General features: G+C 54.2%; 1 protein-coding gene across 1 annotated transcript in view; it reads right to left on the minus strand.

Annotated features, from left to right (window-relative positions):
* Nucleotides 1-19,004, minus strand: part of LOC117643929 (neuroligin-4, X-linked-like) — a gene marked incomplete at its 5' end in the record, with an annotated part of 116,175 nt that overhangs the window by 40,746 nt on the left and 56,425 nt on the right. Inside the window, one exon of the mRNA XM_034383116.1 lies at nucleotides 5,753-5,950. Coding sequence (XP_034239007.1) covers nucleotides 5,753-5,950 — 198 coding nt within the window. The remainder of the gene's footprint in view (nucleotides 1-5,752; nucleotides 5,951-19,004) is intronic.

Consider the following 19,004-nt stretch of genomic DNA (forward strand, 5'->3'; position numbering starts at 1 on the left):
TTGTAGTGTAGTCGCCCGAACTGCTGCGGAACGGCCTGAACGGCCAACAACGGGGTCGACCTCCTAAGCCTTTCTGGTCGGGCAGCCTCCTTTGAGTCACGCTGCCCAGAACTACACAGGGGGACACGCGCACGCACGTTCTCTCTCTCTCTCTCTCTCTCTCTCTCTCTCTCTCTCTCTCTCTCTCTCTCTCTCTCTCTCTCCCTCCCTCTGTCTCTCACACACACACAAACACCACACCACACACAAACACACGAACTCACACACAGAGCGCGGGCGTTTCCCGAAGAACAGGGGCTATATAGGCTTTGTCCGCGTCCGCTTCCGTCGTGCCAGGAATAGGTTACCGGGTCGCAACGTCGACTGAATACAGCGGTCGGCGTGGGAGAAGCAACAATTATCGAATTGTTTTCGAAAATCTCCTTCCTTTTTTGGCAGATCAACTCGACGGCGGTGGATCGTTTTCGGACGACGTGCACTGCTCTCCGCGACCTCGCGAGGGAGTGGTTCCGGAGGCCGCGCACCGCAGCAGACTGATTCCGAGAGACGTTCTCGTCACTCCGTCTCTCTCGCACTCATGGGGCGTCCCGCAGGTGTGCGAGAGAGACAGAGCGGACTCTCGGAATCAGTCTGCAGTCAACGCGGCGAACGACGGCGGGGTTTAAAGAATGGGAAGTAACGCGGAATGTAACGACGAACAGGCGCTCCTTGAGCGGGCCGCGGGGCGCGCCGCGGCGGCGCCACCAAAGTGCTCTGTCTCTCTCGCACCTCCGCGGAACGCCCCGTGAGTGCGAGAGAGACAGAGAGAGCGCGTGCCGCGGTGTGCGCTTTACGAGCGCCGTAAGACTCGCTACAAACTCTCCTTCTTCTGGCCGGGAAGGGAATCCCCGCGCCCCACTCGGCACTGGAAGGGGCCGGCGCCACTCCAGAGAGGAATGGCTCGAGCAGACTCATTCCGAGAGTCGTTTTCGTCGCTCTGTCTCTCTCGCGCCTAAACGGGGCGCCTCGTCAGTGCGAGAGAGACGGAGCGACGAAAACGACTCTCGGAATCAGTCTGCAGGAGGGAGGGAAGTGCCGCTGCCGCACAGTGGGCCAGAAGACCGGTGTAGGCGGCCAAAACTTTTGACGCGTTTTGAGCTCCACAGTCGCTAAATGGGACTCGAACCGAACGTGTGACCCCACCAATGGATTGCTCTCCGAACGAGGAATCCATTGGTGGGGTCACACGTTCGATTCGGGTCCAGCTTAGCGACTCTGGAGCTCAAAACGCGTCTAGAGTTTTGGCCGCCGCCTCCACCGGTCTTCTGGCCCACTGTGTGCCGCCGCCCTCGACGTCCTCGTCGGGCTGAGGCGGCGGCTTCGTGCTGAACGGCGGACCGCAGTCAGGGGCCCTGGCCCAGGGGCGGGTCCCGGAACTTATTTCCCGGAGTGGGTCACGTCGCGACACATCGTAGGCCGGAGAGGCCCACGCCTCTGGGCGGCAACGGAAGAAAAGGAGTTTTGGCACCGATCGGTGGTTTGCGACGCTGCACAGCAGTGCCTAAACTCTAGACGCGTTTTGAGCTCCAGAGTCGCTGAACAGGACTCGAACCGAACGTGTGACCCACCTACGGATTCTTCATTCGGAGGGCAATCTAAAGGTGGGTCCCACCACGTTTCGTTCGAGTCCCATTTAACGACTGGAGCTCAAAACGCGTCCGGGGTTTTGACCCCCTCATCCACCACCGGAAGGGCCTACTATACGTTGTGACGCTGTGCAGGTTGGGACAAATGTTGACCAAAGAAAACCTTGGAAAATTCATGATAATTTATGGAATTTATGGAAATTCACCAAGGATCTTCGTAAATTTACAAATGTTCCTTCGGCAACTGTTTTCGAGAGGATCATCCGTTAATTCCCAATTAAATTCTAACAGGGCAGAACCATCATGCGTGCGTTAGAGCGTGTTTGCACTCCTTGGGCGCTTGAAACACAGTCCATGCCTCTAAAAGGCCCCCTGGACCACTGTGCGCCCACTGTGCGCCGGCCCACTCAAAAGCGAAAGTGTTCCCTGCGGGGTCACGCACCCGCCGTTCTGATTGCGAAACCAACTTGGCGATGGCTCACGCACTCTACTAACTTTTGCATTAGGACCGGCCTACCAAAGCGGCGTGTTTGAGTTGAGAATTCTCACCCGCACAGCCCAGCGCCCCGCAGACTGATTCCGAGAGTCGTTTTCGTCGCTCCGTCTCTCTCGCGCCTTCACGGGACGCCCCGCGAGTGCGAGCGAGACGGAGCGACGAAAACGACTCTCGGAATGAGTCCGCAGCCCCCGGGCCACGTTTCACTAGGGGAATAAAATGGGCGACGCAAATGGGCGCGCATTAGGACTTGCCTCGCCGTTCGCGTGGACCGCGTCACCCGGACCCTTTGTGATTTTGAAGGCCAGAAATGTCATTTTTCCCCCGATGGATGGGAAGTAATTCTGTCGCAATCCGAGCAATCACACAGTTCTCCATTACCGCTCGCGGCATGTATTTAATCGTTATCGCTTTTCCTGCGGCGCGGTTCACGCGTAATCAATTGCCGTCCCACACCTCGCCACGGACATAAAAGCAGGAAAAAAAAACTGTGTCAATTCATTTTTTTTCTCTTTTTACGTCATTATTTATTGGACATTGCTGGAAACGGTCACTCTAAATGTCTTACAATGGAATTTGGCCTATGTTATTCGTATGTTACAGTGAAATCGGCGCAAGCATAATACGAAGCAATATACCTTCGTAATACGAATCTTTTTAGCTTTTTCATTGTAAGATACAAAGAAAAACCTTCGTAATACGAAGAAAAACCACCTTCGTATTATGCTTGCGCCATTTCCTTCGTATTATGGGAAATTTCTTCGTAAGACATTTAGAGTGGTGTCCACTACGCGTCGGAAGGCCAGTTCAGCCGTGTTAAGGTTTCTTTGCCTCACATGGTACTTGAATCAAGCACATCACCTTACCGGGATGCCCCTCGAACGAGGAATCCATTTAGTACACTGGTAAAACTAAAGCGTAGTATTACCCTCTGTTTTCAAGCGCAATCAGTTTACGCTTGAGATCAAGCGTAACAGGTTCATCCGCCAAGTTTTCCCTTTATCTAAATGTGTGGGGGAATTTCCAGTCCGTGCCTCATTTCAAGCTTAATGTCTTCAATCGTAACTTTACGCTTGACTCAAGCATAGAGTTACGCTTTAGTTTTACCAGTGTACCAATCATTTATTCGTTACGAGACTCGTTTGAGGGTCGTGAAGCTCAAAACGTGTCCAGAGTCATGGTCCCCCAAGCGAGTCCTCCATCCGGGTTGTGTCGTTGGATTCGACTACCCGCCTTTCGAACGGGTGGTCCATCCACTCGCGGCGATAAGAAGCAACAAGCAGCAGGCCGGTGCCACACCGCAATTCCGTCGCTCTGTCTCTCTCGCACCGCAGCGGGACGCCCCACGAGTGCGAGAGAGACGGAGCGACGCCCGCTCCGACTGCAGTGCCTTATCCGCGCTGGCGGCACTGGTCCACTGCCAGCTGCAATCGGAAAGGCATCAGTGGCAACAAGAATTATGTCCCATATCACGCGGGCCGCGCCGGCCGCGCCACCCCACTGGTAATTCAGTGCCCACTGAAGCCAAGCAAAGGGAACGGCCGAATTAAAGTGCTTAAGTAGCCTTTGTTTCGGGGAACGGCCGCGAGGCGAGACGGCCCACCGCACAGACTGCATTCCGAGAGTCGTCTTCGTCGCTCTGTCTCCCTCGCACTCATGGAGCGTCCCCCGCGGGTGCGAGAGAGACAGAGCGACGAAGACGACTCTCGGAATCAGTCCGCTGGAGTACTCCATCAGGAGGCAAGGACCCGCTCCATCGTCACTGAGCAGCGAGAAGTAAAGCAGTGGGGATGAAGAAGACACTGCGGAAGGATTCCGAGAGTCTGTCTCTCTCGCACTCACGCGGCGTCCCGTGTAGGTGCGAGGGAGACGGAGCGACGACTCTCGGAGTCAGTGTGCTGGAGGGGAGGCCGTGCTGATAAGGCGAGCCGCCAGCTGGCCGTGGTGCCGAGGCCCGGCCCGGCCCGGCCGCCTCACAGTGGGCCAGAAGACCGGTGGAGGCGGCCAAAACTCTAGACGCGTTTTGAGCTCCAGAGTCGCTAAGCTGGACTCGAATCGAACGTGTGACCCCACCAATGGATTCCTCGCTCGGAGAGCAATCCATTGGTGGGGTCACACGTTCGGTTCGAGTCCTATTTAGCGACTCTGGAGCTCAAAGCGCGTCTGGAGTTTTGGCCGCCTCCACTGGTCTTCTGGCCCACTGTGCGCCTCCTTGAGGCCGTCACACAGCCCAGGCCGTGGAGGAGGGCCGAGGGACGCACGCCGCAGGGTGGCCGAGGCCTGGCGGCCTGGCAGCTGGCGGCCCGCCAGAGGCTCTTTAAATCATCGCGGGCTACACCATCCGCAGCCGAGCCGAGCCGCGGTCACATTGCGGCCAAAACCAAAGCCAGGAAACGAGGACGCTCACACGCACGCCGCCTGCCGGCATAACGTGTCACCCTAGTAAGGACGGCCATGTCTCGTTTTGCAGTGCAGGCGAGCATGTGTCGGGCCCGAAATGGCATACGATCATGTGTGGTCTAGCCCTTAATGGTAATGGTAATGGTCGAGCGGCTAGGCAACGCGCCGCGCTCGGCCGCTCGGCGGGATTGCCTACCGTCGACTTCACAGGCGCTCGCCGCCCATCCACGTTACTCTCATTATTTGTTTCAATCGAGAAATTTCCAACGAATCCAAGTTCCAGAAAGGCCCGCCTGCCATGAAATTCGCCACCAGTCATAATCTCCGCTCTGTACATTGCAGAAGAGCAGTCGACATTCATGCTTTTCGAGAGACTGATCCGCCGTGCACACGGACCCCTTCATCACCAGTGACTTCCCAAAACACATCCGCTGCTGCTCTTCTTGGAATTTTCGAACGGGCGTACGGTCGGTGAGAGAGAAACCTGGTGGCTGCGGGAGCGAGCGGGGCTCTGCCTGGCAAAAGCTCGGCCAGGCGCGAAGCGCGAGAGATCCACGCCGGTTGGGGTCTCGGAAACGCGTGTGTGGGGCCTGTGTGACGGAGACTGTGTCGCCGCCAGCGCGCCAGCAATAGAACAACCCAGCCCACAGATTTCACCGCCAGTCTATCTCTCTAGGGAGCGCGTCATGAGTGCGAGAGAGAGAGAGAGAGAGAGAGAGAGAGAGAGAGAGAGAGAGAGAGAGAGAGAGAGAGAGAGACAGAGACCTCCCCACTCGGAATCAGTCTACTGGTCGGCTGGCGGCCACGCGACACACGCGTGTCTTTCTCAGATCCAGCCGAGTGGTCGTCTGTCCGGTGAAATCGGAGCGCGGCAACGACTCGGACGGCCGTGCGGGAGAACAGCGAACGTCGCGTGCGGAAGGCACACTGTGATCTAATGCAAGGGAGTGCGGCTGCACTGCGAGTCCATTGTAAGTTTCTTTGCCACTCAAGGTGACTTTATAACATACCATTGAGAACTCACTGTACCTTATAGATGTTTTGACGAATTTGGTTTGAATTTGGAATAAAATCTTCAGCATATTGTGGTGGTGCAGCCTTTCACCGTAAGACATTTAAGTGATCATCTGACAACAACGCATCTTCATAGGGAATCCCACGGCAGATACGCAGTTGTGCGAATGCCACGCATTTAGAGTGTGGTTTTCTTTGTAGAAAACCGCGGACTCACCATCAGGCACGGCGCTGGACATCATGAGGAAGTGCACGCAGGCGGCCCCCGTGCCGTGGCCCAGCAAGGTCACGTTGCCGGGGTCGCCGCCGAAGGACGCCACGTTCTCCTGGATCCAGTGCAGCGCCGCGATCTGGTCCATGAGGCCGTAGTTGGCGGGGCTGCGCGCGTGCGGGTCAGGGTTCACGTTCAGGAAGCCTGCGGAAGAAACCAAAAGACACAACACCGTTAGAATTTGCAATTATTGCTGGACATTGAAGTGCAAGTGAGGGGAACTCCACACGTTCTAGTGAGGAGTAATTCTCCACACCTGCACGTCTGGATTTTGCAGTTTTCTCTCTGTGGAGTAGCTCACAGATGCCCTGGTCCTTAGCAGCGCAAACGTGGAGAAGTGTGAAAAGTGTGAAGAATGCAAAACTACACTTCCAAGAGCGGAGGCTTAAAATTCCACACCTCCGCATTCTAAGCGTTGAGTTAGTTCTCCACACTTGGTTTCGCAGTGTTGGCGTCGGGGCAAAGACCGCTGGAAGGTGGAGATGTACTGGTGGCAGACCTGATCCAATTAAGGCGTCGTCCGAGGCAGCAGTTAATGGGACCCGTCTGTCCACCGCCTTTTGATATTTATGTTCATTACTGGAGGTCGCCGTCGCCGGTAGCATTGTGAGCGGAGAGGTTAAAGGCCAAACAACGTAAATGAAAGAGTTGATGATTCATTCCCTGCGCATATTTTGCTATTATATGAAATATCTGAAGCACATAAATGAAAAGGAATCATTTGCTGAGGTAGAACAGTTGTGTCGAAAATCGTTTCTCGGACTTCCCATCCTAAATATTACACTCATTTATTATTTTCTTTGCCTTTGTATGTGGCATGGGATAATCTCATGTGTCTCTGATTTCTCTGATTTCATCCCAAACTCTTTTCGTTCCGGGTCTGATAAAGTCGCCTTGTTTTTGTTTTTTCAACCCGGATGCTCGCTCGGACTTTCACGAGGTGAGAGGGTGGGGCCGGCCGCCTGGTCGGCAAGGCCGTTCTGCGTTCTGTGGCCGCTCCGAGTAATGCGTTTTGGGCGGGGCGGGGAGGGGTGGGGCGGCCGCGAGGGCCGGTGGGTGAGGGGAGACGTACTTGTGTGGGGCCGAGGCGAGGCCCCCACGTCGACGGCATAAAGTCATCTAAATTCAGTACGCCGCCGCTCTGCAAAGCCAACGTTATTTTTACGGAAGCGTCGAAACAGCAGCAAGCGAACGTGTTGGTAAACAGCGCCAGCGGCGCGGCGGGCACGAAGGGCGCGCCACGCCACGGTGTACTAACAGAACCTCGCCTTTTCTTCCACGAGAATTGTGTTGTGCCGACATACAGCGTGCTCCGCGACATTTTCCATCCCAAACAATGAATTCCCCTGCAAAGTGCACGCTGCAAGGAAAGCATTTGGATTAGACGACAGCTGCTGCACAAATGCCAGTCCTATTTCATTTACTTGTTTTTTTTGTGTGTGTGTTTTTTTTTGTTTTCAAAATTATACTGAATTTTTGATTGGTGTCCGACAGTCCGGGTCACGAGATTCTCCCCTCCACCCGCCGCCTATTATTTTCTACTTTCCGAACATCAAAGTTAAGCCGAGCGCGTCGTTCGCCCGCAATCTCATTCTCCAATTATTCTAATGCGCCCCGAAATGGAAGCGCCTCGAGACACGCGTGCGAGAACACTGTTTAAAAAAAATCTTGGAACTTCCCGGAAAGAAAACTTGTTGAGCGGAAAACATTGCCTCCGATCTTCGGAAAATTCCGAGAACTTCACTGTTCTCTCAGCACGTATAGTCAGAAAAAAATCTTTTTGAGACACGAGGCCTTCGGGAAATCCCGTCGGAGCTTTGGTACACACTATCAGGATTGTCCCATTATTAATTTTTTTAACAGTGAAGGCGCACACCACAAACAGTGCGCTCCGCTTCCTCGTCGCGTTTTTCAAGGAACACGCGCGCCGTGTTTTTCCAGCCAGTATTTCACGGATATAATTATAACCTGGCGCGATAAGAGTCACACCAAACTAACTGGTTATCAGTGACAAATGTCGGCTCTCCACGAGCCCGGCGGCCCGCCCGGCCGCGCCCGCCTCTTGTGCGTGTAGTGCGCGCTTTCTTCCGGACGCACGCGTGGCCACTCTAGAGGGGCCGCTCCTGGATTTTGTTCTTGTTTCTTATCCCTTTTTGGGGGTCACAGTGGACTGTTTCAAGCAGGGGAGTAAGTGAACTTTACGAATATGGCCTGGCTAGAGTGAAAAATGACGAATTTAACAAACCAGACTTGAAAAATAAATTCTTAACCTGCAGTGAAGTTTCAGAAAAAACACTCTTAAGCATATGCGTTCACTATTTTATCAGACAGACTGACCTACTTAAAAAAAATATTTATGCAGTCCCGGATACTGTACTTTCCTGAGAGTGCACTCAACGCCGTGCAAAAGTGCAAACTCTTTGCACTTTTCCCAAAGAACCGTTACATGATTTCTGGACGTCCGAAAGACCAACTCTGAACAGCATTTAATCGCTCTGTCTCTCTCGTCCCGGTTGCCTTGGTCCATGAGTGCGACAGAGACGGAGACTGGTTGTGTGCGCAGCCACTTGTTGGCCGAGGCAGGCAGGCAACTCAATAACCGGCCAAAAAGATGGCTCTGCAATTGGAGAGCTTGGTGCGACTCTCCGGGGACCCCTTCCGTCTCCGCGTTAATGCCCGCCTCCTTTTTGCCTTTGCCTCGCCAAGCGCTGCTGGAAGCACGGGCCTCGCCTTTGCGATTCGCGAGTCTAATTCCCTCTTCATCGCGGCCATCGTTTTCCCAAGCAACTTCATCAAAAGCGCTCGGTTTCCCCTCCACTCCTCCGCCTTCTTTTTGCAGCGAGGCGGTCTGCAGTTTTTGGTGGATCAACTGCACGAGTGCCTGGCCGCTGGCTCGTTAAACAGACAGCGTCTGTCTCTCTCGTACCCGTAGGGTAAGCCCCCACGAGTGCGGGAGAGACAGAGCGACGCAGCACTGTTCAGAACCAAAACGGCTCTGTCTCTGTCCAACTCGCACGGGAATCAGGCGCCACCAAGAACGAGAGAGTGAGAAATAGTCCCTTTTAGAAGCAGCTTGCGATGCGGACGGAATGAGTGCGTCGGGAACACAGAACCACGGCGTTTCTTCTGGTTCCGTGTTGGGTTAAACACAGTGGGGGCTGCAGACCGGCTCAGGTGATGCAAACTCTAGACGCGGCGTTTCGAGCTCCAGAGTCGCTTAATAGGACTCGAACCAAACGTGTAACCCCATCAATGGATTCCTTTGTCGAAGAGCAGGGTCACACGTTCGGTTCGAGTCCTGCTTAGCGACTCTGGAGTTCAAAACCCGTCCGGGGTTTCGACTACCGGTCTTTTGGCCCACAGTGCAGTGGAAGTTCACCGCAGAATGCCGCAGCCGGCGAAAAATTCTGCTCGTCCCACCGTAAGCACGAGCGGCACGGGCCAGCCTAATGGTGGGCCACTTGAGGGCGGCCAGGCTTCGGGCTGCGGAGTCAGACTTGGCAATTACCGACGCGCCGGCCATTAGAAGAGAAAGCGAACCCGAAAAAGCATAAAATAAACCGCGGAATCATTTCCATGAATCACGGGCTGCGCGGGGGCGACGAGTAGATCATCCGCCGCGCTGCAGCGCCACCACACCGCAAATTGGGTGCGCAGTGACGCCGCCACTCCACGTCGCCCTCGTTACCGCCGCCGTCAGCAAGTACGAGTTCATGCACCACCACTCGCGCAACATCCACCGAGACTGATTCCGCGGCCTTTTCTCTCTCCGTCACACTGCGGGCCGACCCGAAAGAGGGAGAGAGACGGGACAACACCCTTTTGTAATCAGCCTGCAGGGCGCGTCATCTCCGCCAACAACAAGACCGACGGCGGCAACAACGTGTCACAGCCAGACGGCTCATTCCAAACAGTGTGAAGTCGCTGCCTCTCTCGCACACCGAGGGCACCACCCCGTGAGTGCGAGAGGGACATCGACGAAGGCCCTGTTCGGAACGAGCCTGCGCTGCACACTGTTGCTCTACACGCCGTCCCCGTTTCGATAAAAATCTCACCTTTTTCCTTCCCCTTCCTTCCCCCGCCGTTTGCAACGTCGACGCGCTTTACCGCCGGTGAACCAGCGGCAGAGGTCGAACCGTTATTCAGGGCGTTTTTCGGAAGGAACGTTGTCCAGGACGCTATTCATCCGGAACGTTTTGCAGGACAATATACGGCCGGACCAGTGTATTCAGGACGTTATTCGGCCAGAACGTTTTCCTTTTTCAGTACACTGGTAAAACAAAGGCATAAAAATTAAGCCCTTTGGGGCATAAATACTCTTTTACGCCCTTCCCCAGGGCATAAATCGTTTTATGCCCTCGCGAAGGGCGTAAATGGTATAGGACAGTGGTTCTCAACCTTAGGGTCGCGACCCCAAGTGGGGTCGCGAAAAAATTTTAAGGGGTCGCGGCGAGGTAGCTGGGGTCGTGATCTGGGCCGATTTTAAGCAGCCACTGCGTCTGATCCGAGGCGGGCATTTTGCTCCCTCAACCGGCAATTGGTCTTTGAACCTTCCTTTAGCATTCATTTGTTACGGAGTGTGATTATCAGTCTTAGTTTGGGAGCAGTATTGTCTCAAAGTTTACCAAAACGGTCAGAAATGTCTTTGAAAAATCGTGTTTTGGGCCGATTTTAAGCAGCCACTGCGTCTAATCCGAGGCGGTATTTCGTCCTCCTTCAACAGGCAATTGGTCTTTGGACCTTCTTTTAGCATGCCTTTGTTACGGAGTGTGATTATCGGTCTTAGTTTGGGAGCAGTATTGTCTCAAAGTTGGCCGAAACGCTCAAATGTCTTTGAAAAATCGTTGTGCCTGTTTTGGTCAACTTTGAGACAATACTGCTTCCAAACTAAGACTGATAATCGCATTCCGTAACAGAGGCATGCTAAAGGAAGGTCCAAGGAACAATTGCCCGTTGAGGGAGCAAAATGCCCGCCTCGGATCAGACGCAGTGGCTGCTTAAAATCGACCCAAAACATGATTTTTTAAAGACATTTCTGAGCGTTTTGGCCAACTTTGAGACAATACTGCTCCCAAACTAAGACTGATAATCGCACTCCGTAACAGAGGCATGCTAAAGGAAGGTCCAAAGACCAATTGCCCGTTGAGGGAGCAAAATGCCCGCCTCGGATCAGACGCAGTAGCATGCTAAAGGAGGGGTCCCGTGGGGTCGCGAAACTTTTCCTGGGGGTCGCGGAAATTTTTGGCTACAAATTTGGGGTCGCGAGCCAAGAAAGGTTGAGAACCGCTGGTATAGGAACTTCAAGCAAAATTTTCATGCCCTCCCCACAGGCATTAACGTTTACGCCCTTAAAGGGCATAATTTTAATCCCTTTGTTTCACCAGTGTTTTTGTTTTTCGACTGCGCTGCTATTCGCCTGGAACGTTATTCAGGACGTTATTCGGCCGAAACGTTATTCAGAACGTTATTCGGCCGGAACGTTATTCGACCGCACCGTTATTCGGCCGGTAGGTTATTCCGGACGTTATTCGGAGGCGCTTCGGACTGAAGGCCCCCACGTCAGTGTGAAGGATCGTCGGACGTCGCCATGGTCTTCGATCACCACCAACACCAGGGGGAGGGCCTCCATGATTGACACGGCAAGATTGGTAAACAGGGGGACAAAAGGCGGAGAATTGAACACGTTGGCACCACGTGGTGCTGACCCAGAAAACAGGTTGCCGCTGCCGGATTCCAACATCGGCTGCACGCGTCGCAGCACTGCACCCGCCGGCACATGTATGGCCGCGCCTTCAAAATCAACACCTGATTAACAGTGGACAATTTTTTTCTGCAGTCCAAGCCGGGGGGATTGCGTCCAACGAACTCTATACTCCAAGCGGCTGATGACAGAGATCATATTTCGTGCCGAACACTGTTAATGTCTTGGTAAAAGGCTTCACCGACACATTATGGTGGAGTTCTTCTCCATAATACCAACGAAATTCGTCGAAATTCGTACAGCGAATGGTTTCTTATGAAGTCAGCTGCACCACCATAATATGGAACATTTTCACCATAATATGGAGCAACTTCACGGTACAACATTTAGAGTGAAAGCCGAAAATGGTGTCCTAGTTATGAACGTGGCCTAGCAGAAGTTCTGAGTCTGCGAAAGCCGTTGGAAATTTAAACTCCTTAGGCGGGAATGCCACTCAGCACCACAGTAATAGTCATAGAGTGAAAATTTATGAATCTCGTAAAAAGGTGGAGGGAATCCAGGAAACGAGTTGCGTGAAGTATTTTCCGAATTCTATCACCCCATCAGTTCGCTGGGTATTTCTTTTTGTTTTCCTTCGGTTTTAAAACTAATTTTGTTCGAGTCCTTGGTTAATGAGGCAGGCGAAGCGCCAGGCGTGACAATGCCGAACGACTTCCACTCCGACGGCCCTCATCGCGTCGGCGCGGAACCGCGGCACGAACCGCAAACCTCGATCCGCGAGTCAAGAAGACAACAGGTGCAGTGGAGGCAAACCAGGCCTGCCAGGCATGTCGCCCTCCCGGACCCGGAGGCCGAGGCGCACGGAAGCGCCCCACAATGCGCCTGGAGAACGGTGGAGGCGGCCGAAACTCTAGACGCGTTTTGAGCTCCGAAGTCGCTAAACAGGAGTCAAACCAAAGGTGTGACCCCACCAATAGATTTCCCCTTCAGAGACTAAACTTTGGTAGGGTCACACGTTCGAGTCGAGTACTGTTTAGCGACTTTGGAGCTTGAAACGCGTCTAGAGTGTCGGCCGCCTCCACCAGTCTTCTGGCTCACTGTGCCCCCAGGTCAAAAGCCAGGCCGGAGATGTGCACTTTCCTGTTGCACGCGCTACTCGCGGCGCTGTGGTAATCCTCGGGCGCGGCGCGGACAGACGGGCCGCGCAGACCGAGCAGGCAGCAGCAGCAACGCTTTGACGGCGGCCCCGCCATACAGGCAGCACAATGGCCCGTGTATCGGGGGGCCCAACCCCAATCCGGTTTGGCTCGCCGCGCTCAGGGGGTTGTCTCTCTCTCGCCCCCTGCAGCACGTCCCATGAGGGGGAGAGAGACAGAGCGACGTCGTTTGGAAGCAGCCTGCAGTCACCACCGCGTCGCTGATTGCTCGTACAGAGAGGCCGATGGGGTGGCTTGGCAACGACGATACGGCCATGCATGGATTTATCAAGTTGGCGTTGGCGGCCATGAAAACCGCGCCTGGAATAGCTTGCTCCTGGAATAGCCACCCTTGCTCCGCGCATGGCTTGGAGATTGCTTACACGTGACTTAATTTTCCAGCAAAAGAACTAACCGCGGAACTATCAAAGAACCGAGGGGAAAAGAACTTGAATTTGGTGTACGTTTCCCTTAAAACTATGTGAAACAACGTTGAAATAACGAAAAATGATATCGAAATAATGTGAAAGAAGTAGAAATAGTGTCGAAATAACGTGAACACTGGTTGTTCACGCAGTCCTCATCAATTGATGTAGTCCTAATAAATTGCCGTAGTTCTCAAGAACGACAGACATCAAAAATTAGGTTTCTATGGAAACCATAGTGACACAACACAAGAAGCTCCCCGACCCGACGAAAATTACCACAGAGGGTTGTTGGCGCTAATGGTGTCAGCGAGCGGCGAGGCGGTACACCTTTCCAAGCGCACTCGAAGCGCAATTGTCCCCGGAGGGGCCGACAAAAAGCGCATGCCGAGTGAAAATAAAAACAAGATGAACAAAAACAAAAAGTTGGGCGAGCCGCACGGGACTGTGGGCAGCGCGGGCTTTGTGTGGTGCCGCCCCGAAACGTTTGCTTTTTGCCGTGTTTCTTTTCACCAGCGGTTAACCCCCGCGCTGCTGCCGAGCGCCGCTCCGTCTCTCTCGAACCCCGCACGGTACGCCGGATGAGTGCGACAGAGACAGAGCGACGAAACGACTCCCCGGAATCAGTCTGCTGAAGGCGCACGGCGCGCAAGGCGTACCCGGAGGAGAGTCCCGCGCTCCGACGCGCCGCCGCTGGCTTGCCTCGGCCCACCTGTCGGCCCACCTGTCGGCCTCCAGTCAAAGACACTAGCGTTCGTCGAGCGAGCTCAGCGGCAAACATTTGCGCAGCCCGTCGAGCGCACGCCAGTCGCAGTGATGCCGCGGCACACCTTTTTTTTTCGCCCAATTTGCTGCATGCTGAGCAAAAGGTCTGTATCCCCCCCCCCTCTCTCTCTCTCTCTCTCTCTCTCTCTCTCTCTCTCTCTCTCTCTCTCTCTCTCTCTCGCTCTCGCTCTCGCTCTCGCTCTTCTGGAGCACCCCATGACCATGAGCGTTCGAGAGAGATTCGTCAACAAGCTCTGACTTGGATTCAGCCTGCCCTTTTGGGCGAGGGCCTGGCGTGCGGCAAAGCTGCCTGAGTCGCGTGACTCAGAAGAGACCCTCTTTGATCTGCCTCTCTCGCACCCTAACGCAGTCCCCATGAGAGCGACGGAGAGACGAAGCCTCGGTCACGGTGTGGCGCTTTTCCTCTTTACCCAAACTATGCTGACTTATTCCGAGCACTGTTTTTCGACGCCGCCTCTCTCGCACCATCGCCATGACGCCGCATGAGCGCGATAAAGACAGAGCGTCGAGGGCAGTTCTCGGACGCAGCCTGCAGGGTTGCTGTCGGAATGGAAACACCTGGCGGTGGTTTCTCTCAGAACCAGAGTCGCCAAGAGGAAGTCCCGCAAAGGCTATTACTGCGCGGTCTGTGGGGCGATCCGATGCGCAGCGGAGTGGTGGTCACCCTGCTCAGGCGGCCACAACTCGGGACACGTTTTGATCTCTGCTTTTAGACGTCAGTCGAACCAAATACATGACGCTGTTTTTTGGCAACACTGAAAATGAAAGAGTCATGATCACAACTTAAGTTTTGGGTGAGGAAAGTTTCATCGCCCAAATTTGGGTACGTCTCTGATACACCCTTCCTAGCCCAAATTTGGGTGAGGAAGCCTTCCTCACCCAAATTTGGGCAAGGATCTTTTCACACCCAAATTCGGCTGAAAAACTATACCTCACCCAAAATTGGGTGACCAAGGCTTTTTCATTCTCAGTGTTAATGAATTGCTTTTAGAACCAGAAATATGTGGCTGCACGCTCAAAGGTTCGAATTTCTGACCATTTTTAAAGGCTTAACGCAATCACATTGTTCGTTCCCTCTGAACATGTCGGCACCTGTGCAATGGAGCCCGCTAGCCGCATCAATCCACACCGGAGCCGGGGTCCCTTTGTTTGTGAGAGAGTAGACACGGGCCCTACACCGTACACCCCAGTGAACTAATTAATGTGCTATTATAAAGGGACGGGTGGTCGGGTCCGGCAGATCAAATAACGGCATCATTTCGCTGTATCGCTTTCGTTGCTCACTGTCAGGGGCGGGCGCAAATTTGATCAGGCGTTTTATGATGCCCGGTTTCATAATGTAACGACAGTCCGGTTGTTTTGCCGAGTTGGACACTTAATATTTTGGCTTGGCACGGAACCGCCCGAGTTTTATGGTGGAGACGGCAGCTAGTTTAGACTTGTTTCCCGGGTCGGCCATCGCCATAGTCCGTGAAACGAGTAACGCGCTCGGGACGTGACCAAATCATCTGGTTCTCTGGAGAAGATTTAAAGAATCACACGATTTTTCCAGTGCACAAACCCGGCCTTCCACCAATTAGACCTCACAGCAGTGTCGTTAGAGCTAAAGTGTCCCCCAAATCGGAACGCTTCGAATTTTAATGCCTCACTCTTCCCCACTCCTGCCAACCCCCACCGACAGTGGGCCAGAAGACCGGTGTAGGCGGCCAAAATTCTAGTGGCGTATTGGGCTCTAGAATCGCTGAATGGAACTCGAACCGAACATGTGACCCTACCAATGGATTGCTCTCTGCACAAGGAATCCATTGGTGGGGTCATACGTTTGTTTCAAGTCCTGTTTGGTGACTCAAAAAGCGTCTCGAATTCTGGCCGCCTCCACTGGTCTTCTGGCCCACTGCGCCCGCCACCCCCACCCCACCCCCCGCACTCGCGACAGGTCCCGTCTCTGCTCCCGAATTGCTTCACGTCACTTCGTTGCTGCCGGGCGATTCCCCAGCGTCGTTCGGTGCTCTGTCTCTCTCGCACGCCGACGGGCCGGCCCACGAGTGCGACGGAGACAGAGCGGCGGAGCGACGCGCACGGAATCAGTCCGCTGTTTACGCCGGGACAACAAGTGCCCCGAACATAATGACTCGTTTCGCAGCTGATTTAAGCCCCACTGACCCTTTTCAGAGGAGAAGTCTTCTGAGCACGGTGTAGGGACTGGGGACCGATGCTGCCGTCGCCATCCCACCCCTCAAACTCGCAGCGGGGCGTAAATTTTTCATACCCAGACATCGGCAGCTGGTGCTGCCATGCACCCTTGTCCGGGTATCCAAGACGGGCCTGTCATACCACACGCTCGGTGACGGCCGAACCCCCCATGATCCGCGCGTCGTCCTCGGTCGTCCTGCGGACATGCAGGCTATCACGGCTGTCGTCGATCTGTCTCTCTCGCACTCGTGGACCGTCCCGCACGGGACTGACAGATCAACGAAAGCCCCGTTCAGCAAGCAGCCTTCTCAGAACATGCATCCAGGGACCGTCTTTGCTGCCGAGACCAACAGCAAAACAACGGGGAAAGCCGCGGAATCCTTTCGCTCGTCGAAAGTGTCCATAGCTTTGCCGCGCATCGGGCGGCGCCTCCTCCAGCAACACGGCGGCCCGATACGCCGCAAAACGAACACGGAAAGGAAGAACCGAAGGAGCGGCAGTGACTGACGCCCCGACAAGTCGAGATAATACCCTCCCCGCTGCCGCCGGCGCATCGCGTACACCCTGTTGTCTGAGGAGCCGTTTGGTGGCTCTGTCTCTGTCGTACTCATGGAGCGTCCCGTAAGGGTGCGAGAGAGAAAGAATCACTCAGAGGGACAAAACAAAACTGGTTTAAACCGCGGACCAATAGCCCTTTGTAAACACTCCCCTATTACCAACGTGGATCAGAAGGGTTTCCAATGTGTGCACGGTACGTGGCCAAATCCGATACTCGAGTTTCACTAGTGGACACGCTCAGAACTTTATGAAGAATTGTGAGCATGAAGCACAGACTATTTAGTGTGTTATACGAAGAGTTATATCATGAATTACGAAGTTTGATAGTTTGAAGTTTGATAGTTAATGCATGCTCGAAATACTTTGTCATGCGGAACTTCTTTTCTTCCCGTGGCCTGAAATAGTTCAAGAGGTTTTGAGAGTGTGGCTGTGGCCTTACCTCAGGTATCTTCGTTACACACATGCGTGTTGTCACGCCACCGGCAGCGAGCTCAGCGAATCCGCACTGAGATACGGCATTGTTTGCGTTCTCGGTGGCGTTTGCGCTGCGGGTTAGTGTCGCCCGCCACGGCCCGCCAGGGGCGGTACAGAATTAATTATCCTCCCTTAACCCTTTCACAAAGCCTTTCGAAGGGGCGACTCGTTCCCCAGATCGCACGTCTGTTCGGCGGTGCGGACTACATGTCGAGCTGCGTCGGAAAGACGCGGTGCACTGTGAGAAGATGATAAACCGGAAATAACACAAACGAGCGATGATGGACCGAATCACTAAACTTGGAGCAAACTGGTGCTTCGTACACTTTCAAACTTACACACTGTTTTACGCCCCACCAGACAAAGAAGGCTTGTGGTAGTTAGACAGAGAAAATACTTCAAATTTCCCGAACTATTTCTTCGTATAACAAACTAAACACACTCTCAAAACCTTACAAACTAGTATTTTCGGTTTTACAAAGACAAGAAGCTTGAGCATACACAGACTAACAAAGAAAATACTTCGTACTTTACGATCTATTTCGTCGTACAATACGCTGCATGGCTTGAATCTTACAATGCCCAAAATGCTTTGTAAGGTTTCATCCGCGCAGTTTGTACCTTACATAGGCTCAAAATACTTCCCAAGGTTTCGATCAAGTGGATTTGGCTCCACGGATGACCAACTCACCCATGGTGCGGATATCGTTTCCAAGTGGAGCAGCAGCCCATCGAGAGCAGCACGACGTCCACGTCCGCCTGGCAGCGAGAGCGATATCTCGCCCTCGGCCGACCTTTCGAGACTGGGCATACATGTGTTCGCCGGAAATTGGGAGAAGCAGCAGGAGTGGGGGAGAAGGTGGGTGGGTGGTCCGGGAGGAAGGGGGAGGGGGAAGGGGGAGTGTGGCTCGAGGACCGGAAGCCGGGAAATAGGGAAATTACGGGGCACCCGTCTGAATGTGCTTATGACTTGTCGCGACAAACCGGCCTGCCATGCCGACCTGCTGGGCGGGGGGATCGAACTCGCGATTGAGTTACAGTGGAGGGAGAGCAAAAGGGAAAGGGGAAGCGTTGGGATCACGCGTGAGGGCTCCAGGAAGAAGGGTCGACGTGCCGCGCGAAAGAGGAATTCGGTCTCAATATATTCCAGGGGCAGTGGCCACTTTCCGATCACAGTGCAGGGACAGAGCGGGCTGAAATGAAAAGAGGGCACACGTATACTCGGTCCCTCCCTGGTCCCTACGCCCCTCTCTCTCCCTCTCTCTCACACACACACACACTCACACACACACACACACACACACACATACACACACACACACAGACGTACAACAGCTGCGACTGCTGTCCGGTGGAGACAGTCGTTGGACACAGGGGGCACACTACCACAGATGTGTGGAATCACACACGGGGAGACATAACATGCCTCGGCCGGCCTCAGTCCCTTCCCCCCTCGCCCGGTGGGGGCTGCGGGGGCGGCGGGGGCCCCCGGCATGACGGGGAATGGACAGCGGCCGGACAGGGACACGTTCCGAAGACAAGACGACAGGGGCCTCGACATGTCGGCGTGCGTGCAGCGGCGGGGGAAATCGCCGAGGCAGGACATTAGGCTGAGGCACAATTTTCCGTGGGAGGCGAGCTTCGGGCCGCACGCCGGAACCGACCCACAGACGGGGTGACGCCAACTGCCCCGACAGAACCGTCCATAAAAGTAGGAACAATTTATGGGAGCCTCCATGGACATTGGTTCCGTGTGATTCAAGCAGCCGCAGCGGAGGCTGCCACTGGAATTCCAGTAACCTTCAGTATTTTGCGAAATATCGTCCGTGAAAATAATAAACGTTCGTAATAATTTGCGGCAAATA

Source organism: Thrips palmi, unplaced genomic scaffold (genome assembly GCF_012932325.1).
Source record: "Thrips palmi isolate BJ-2018 unplaced genomic scaffold, TpBJ-2018v1 HiC_scaffold_17, whole genome shotgun sequence".
In the NCBI taxonomy this organism is placed as follows: Eukaryota; Metazoa; Arthropoda; class Insecta; order Thysanoptera; family Thripidae; genus Thrips; species Thrips palmi.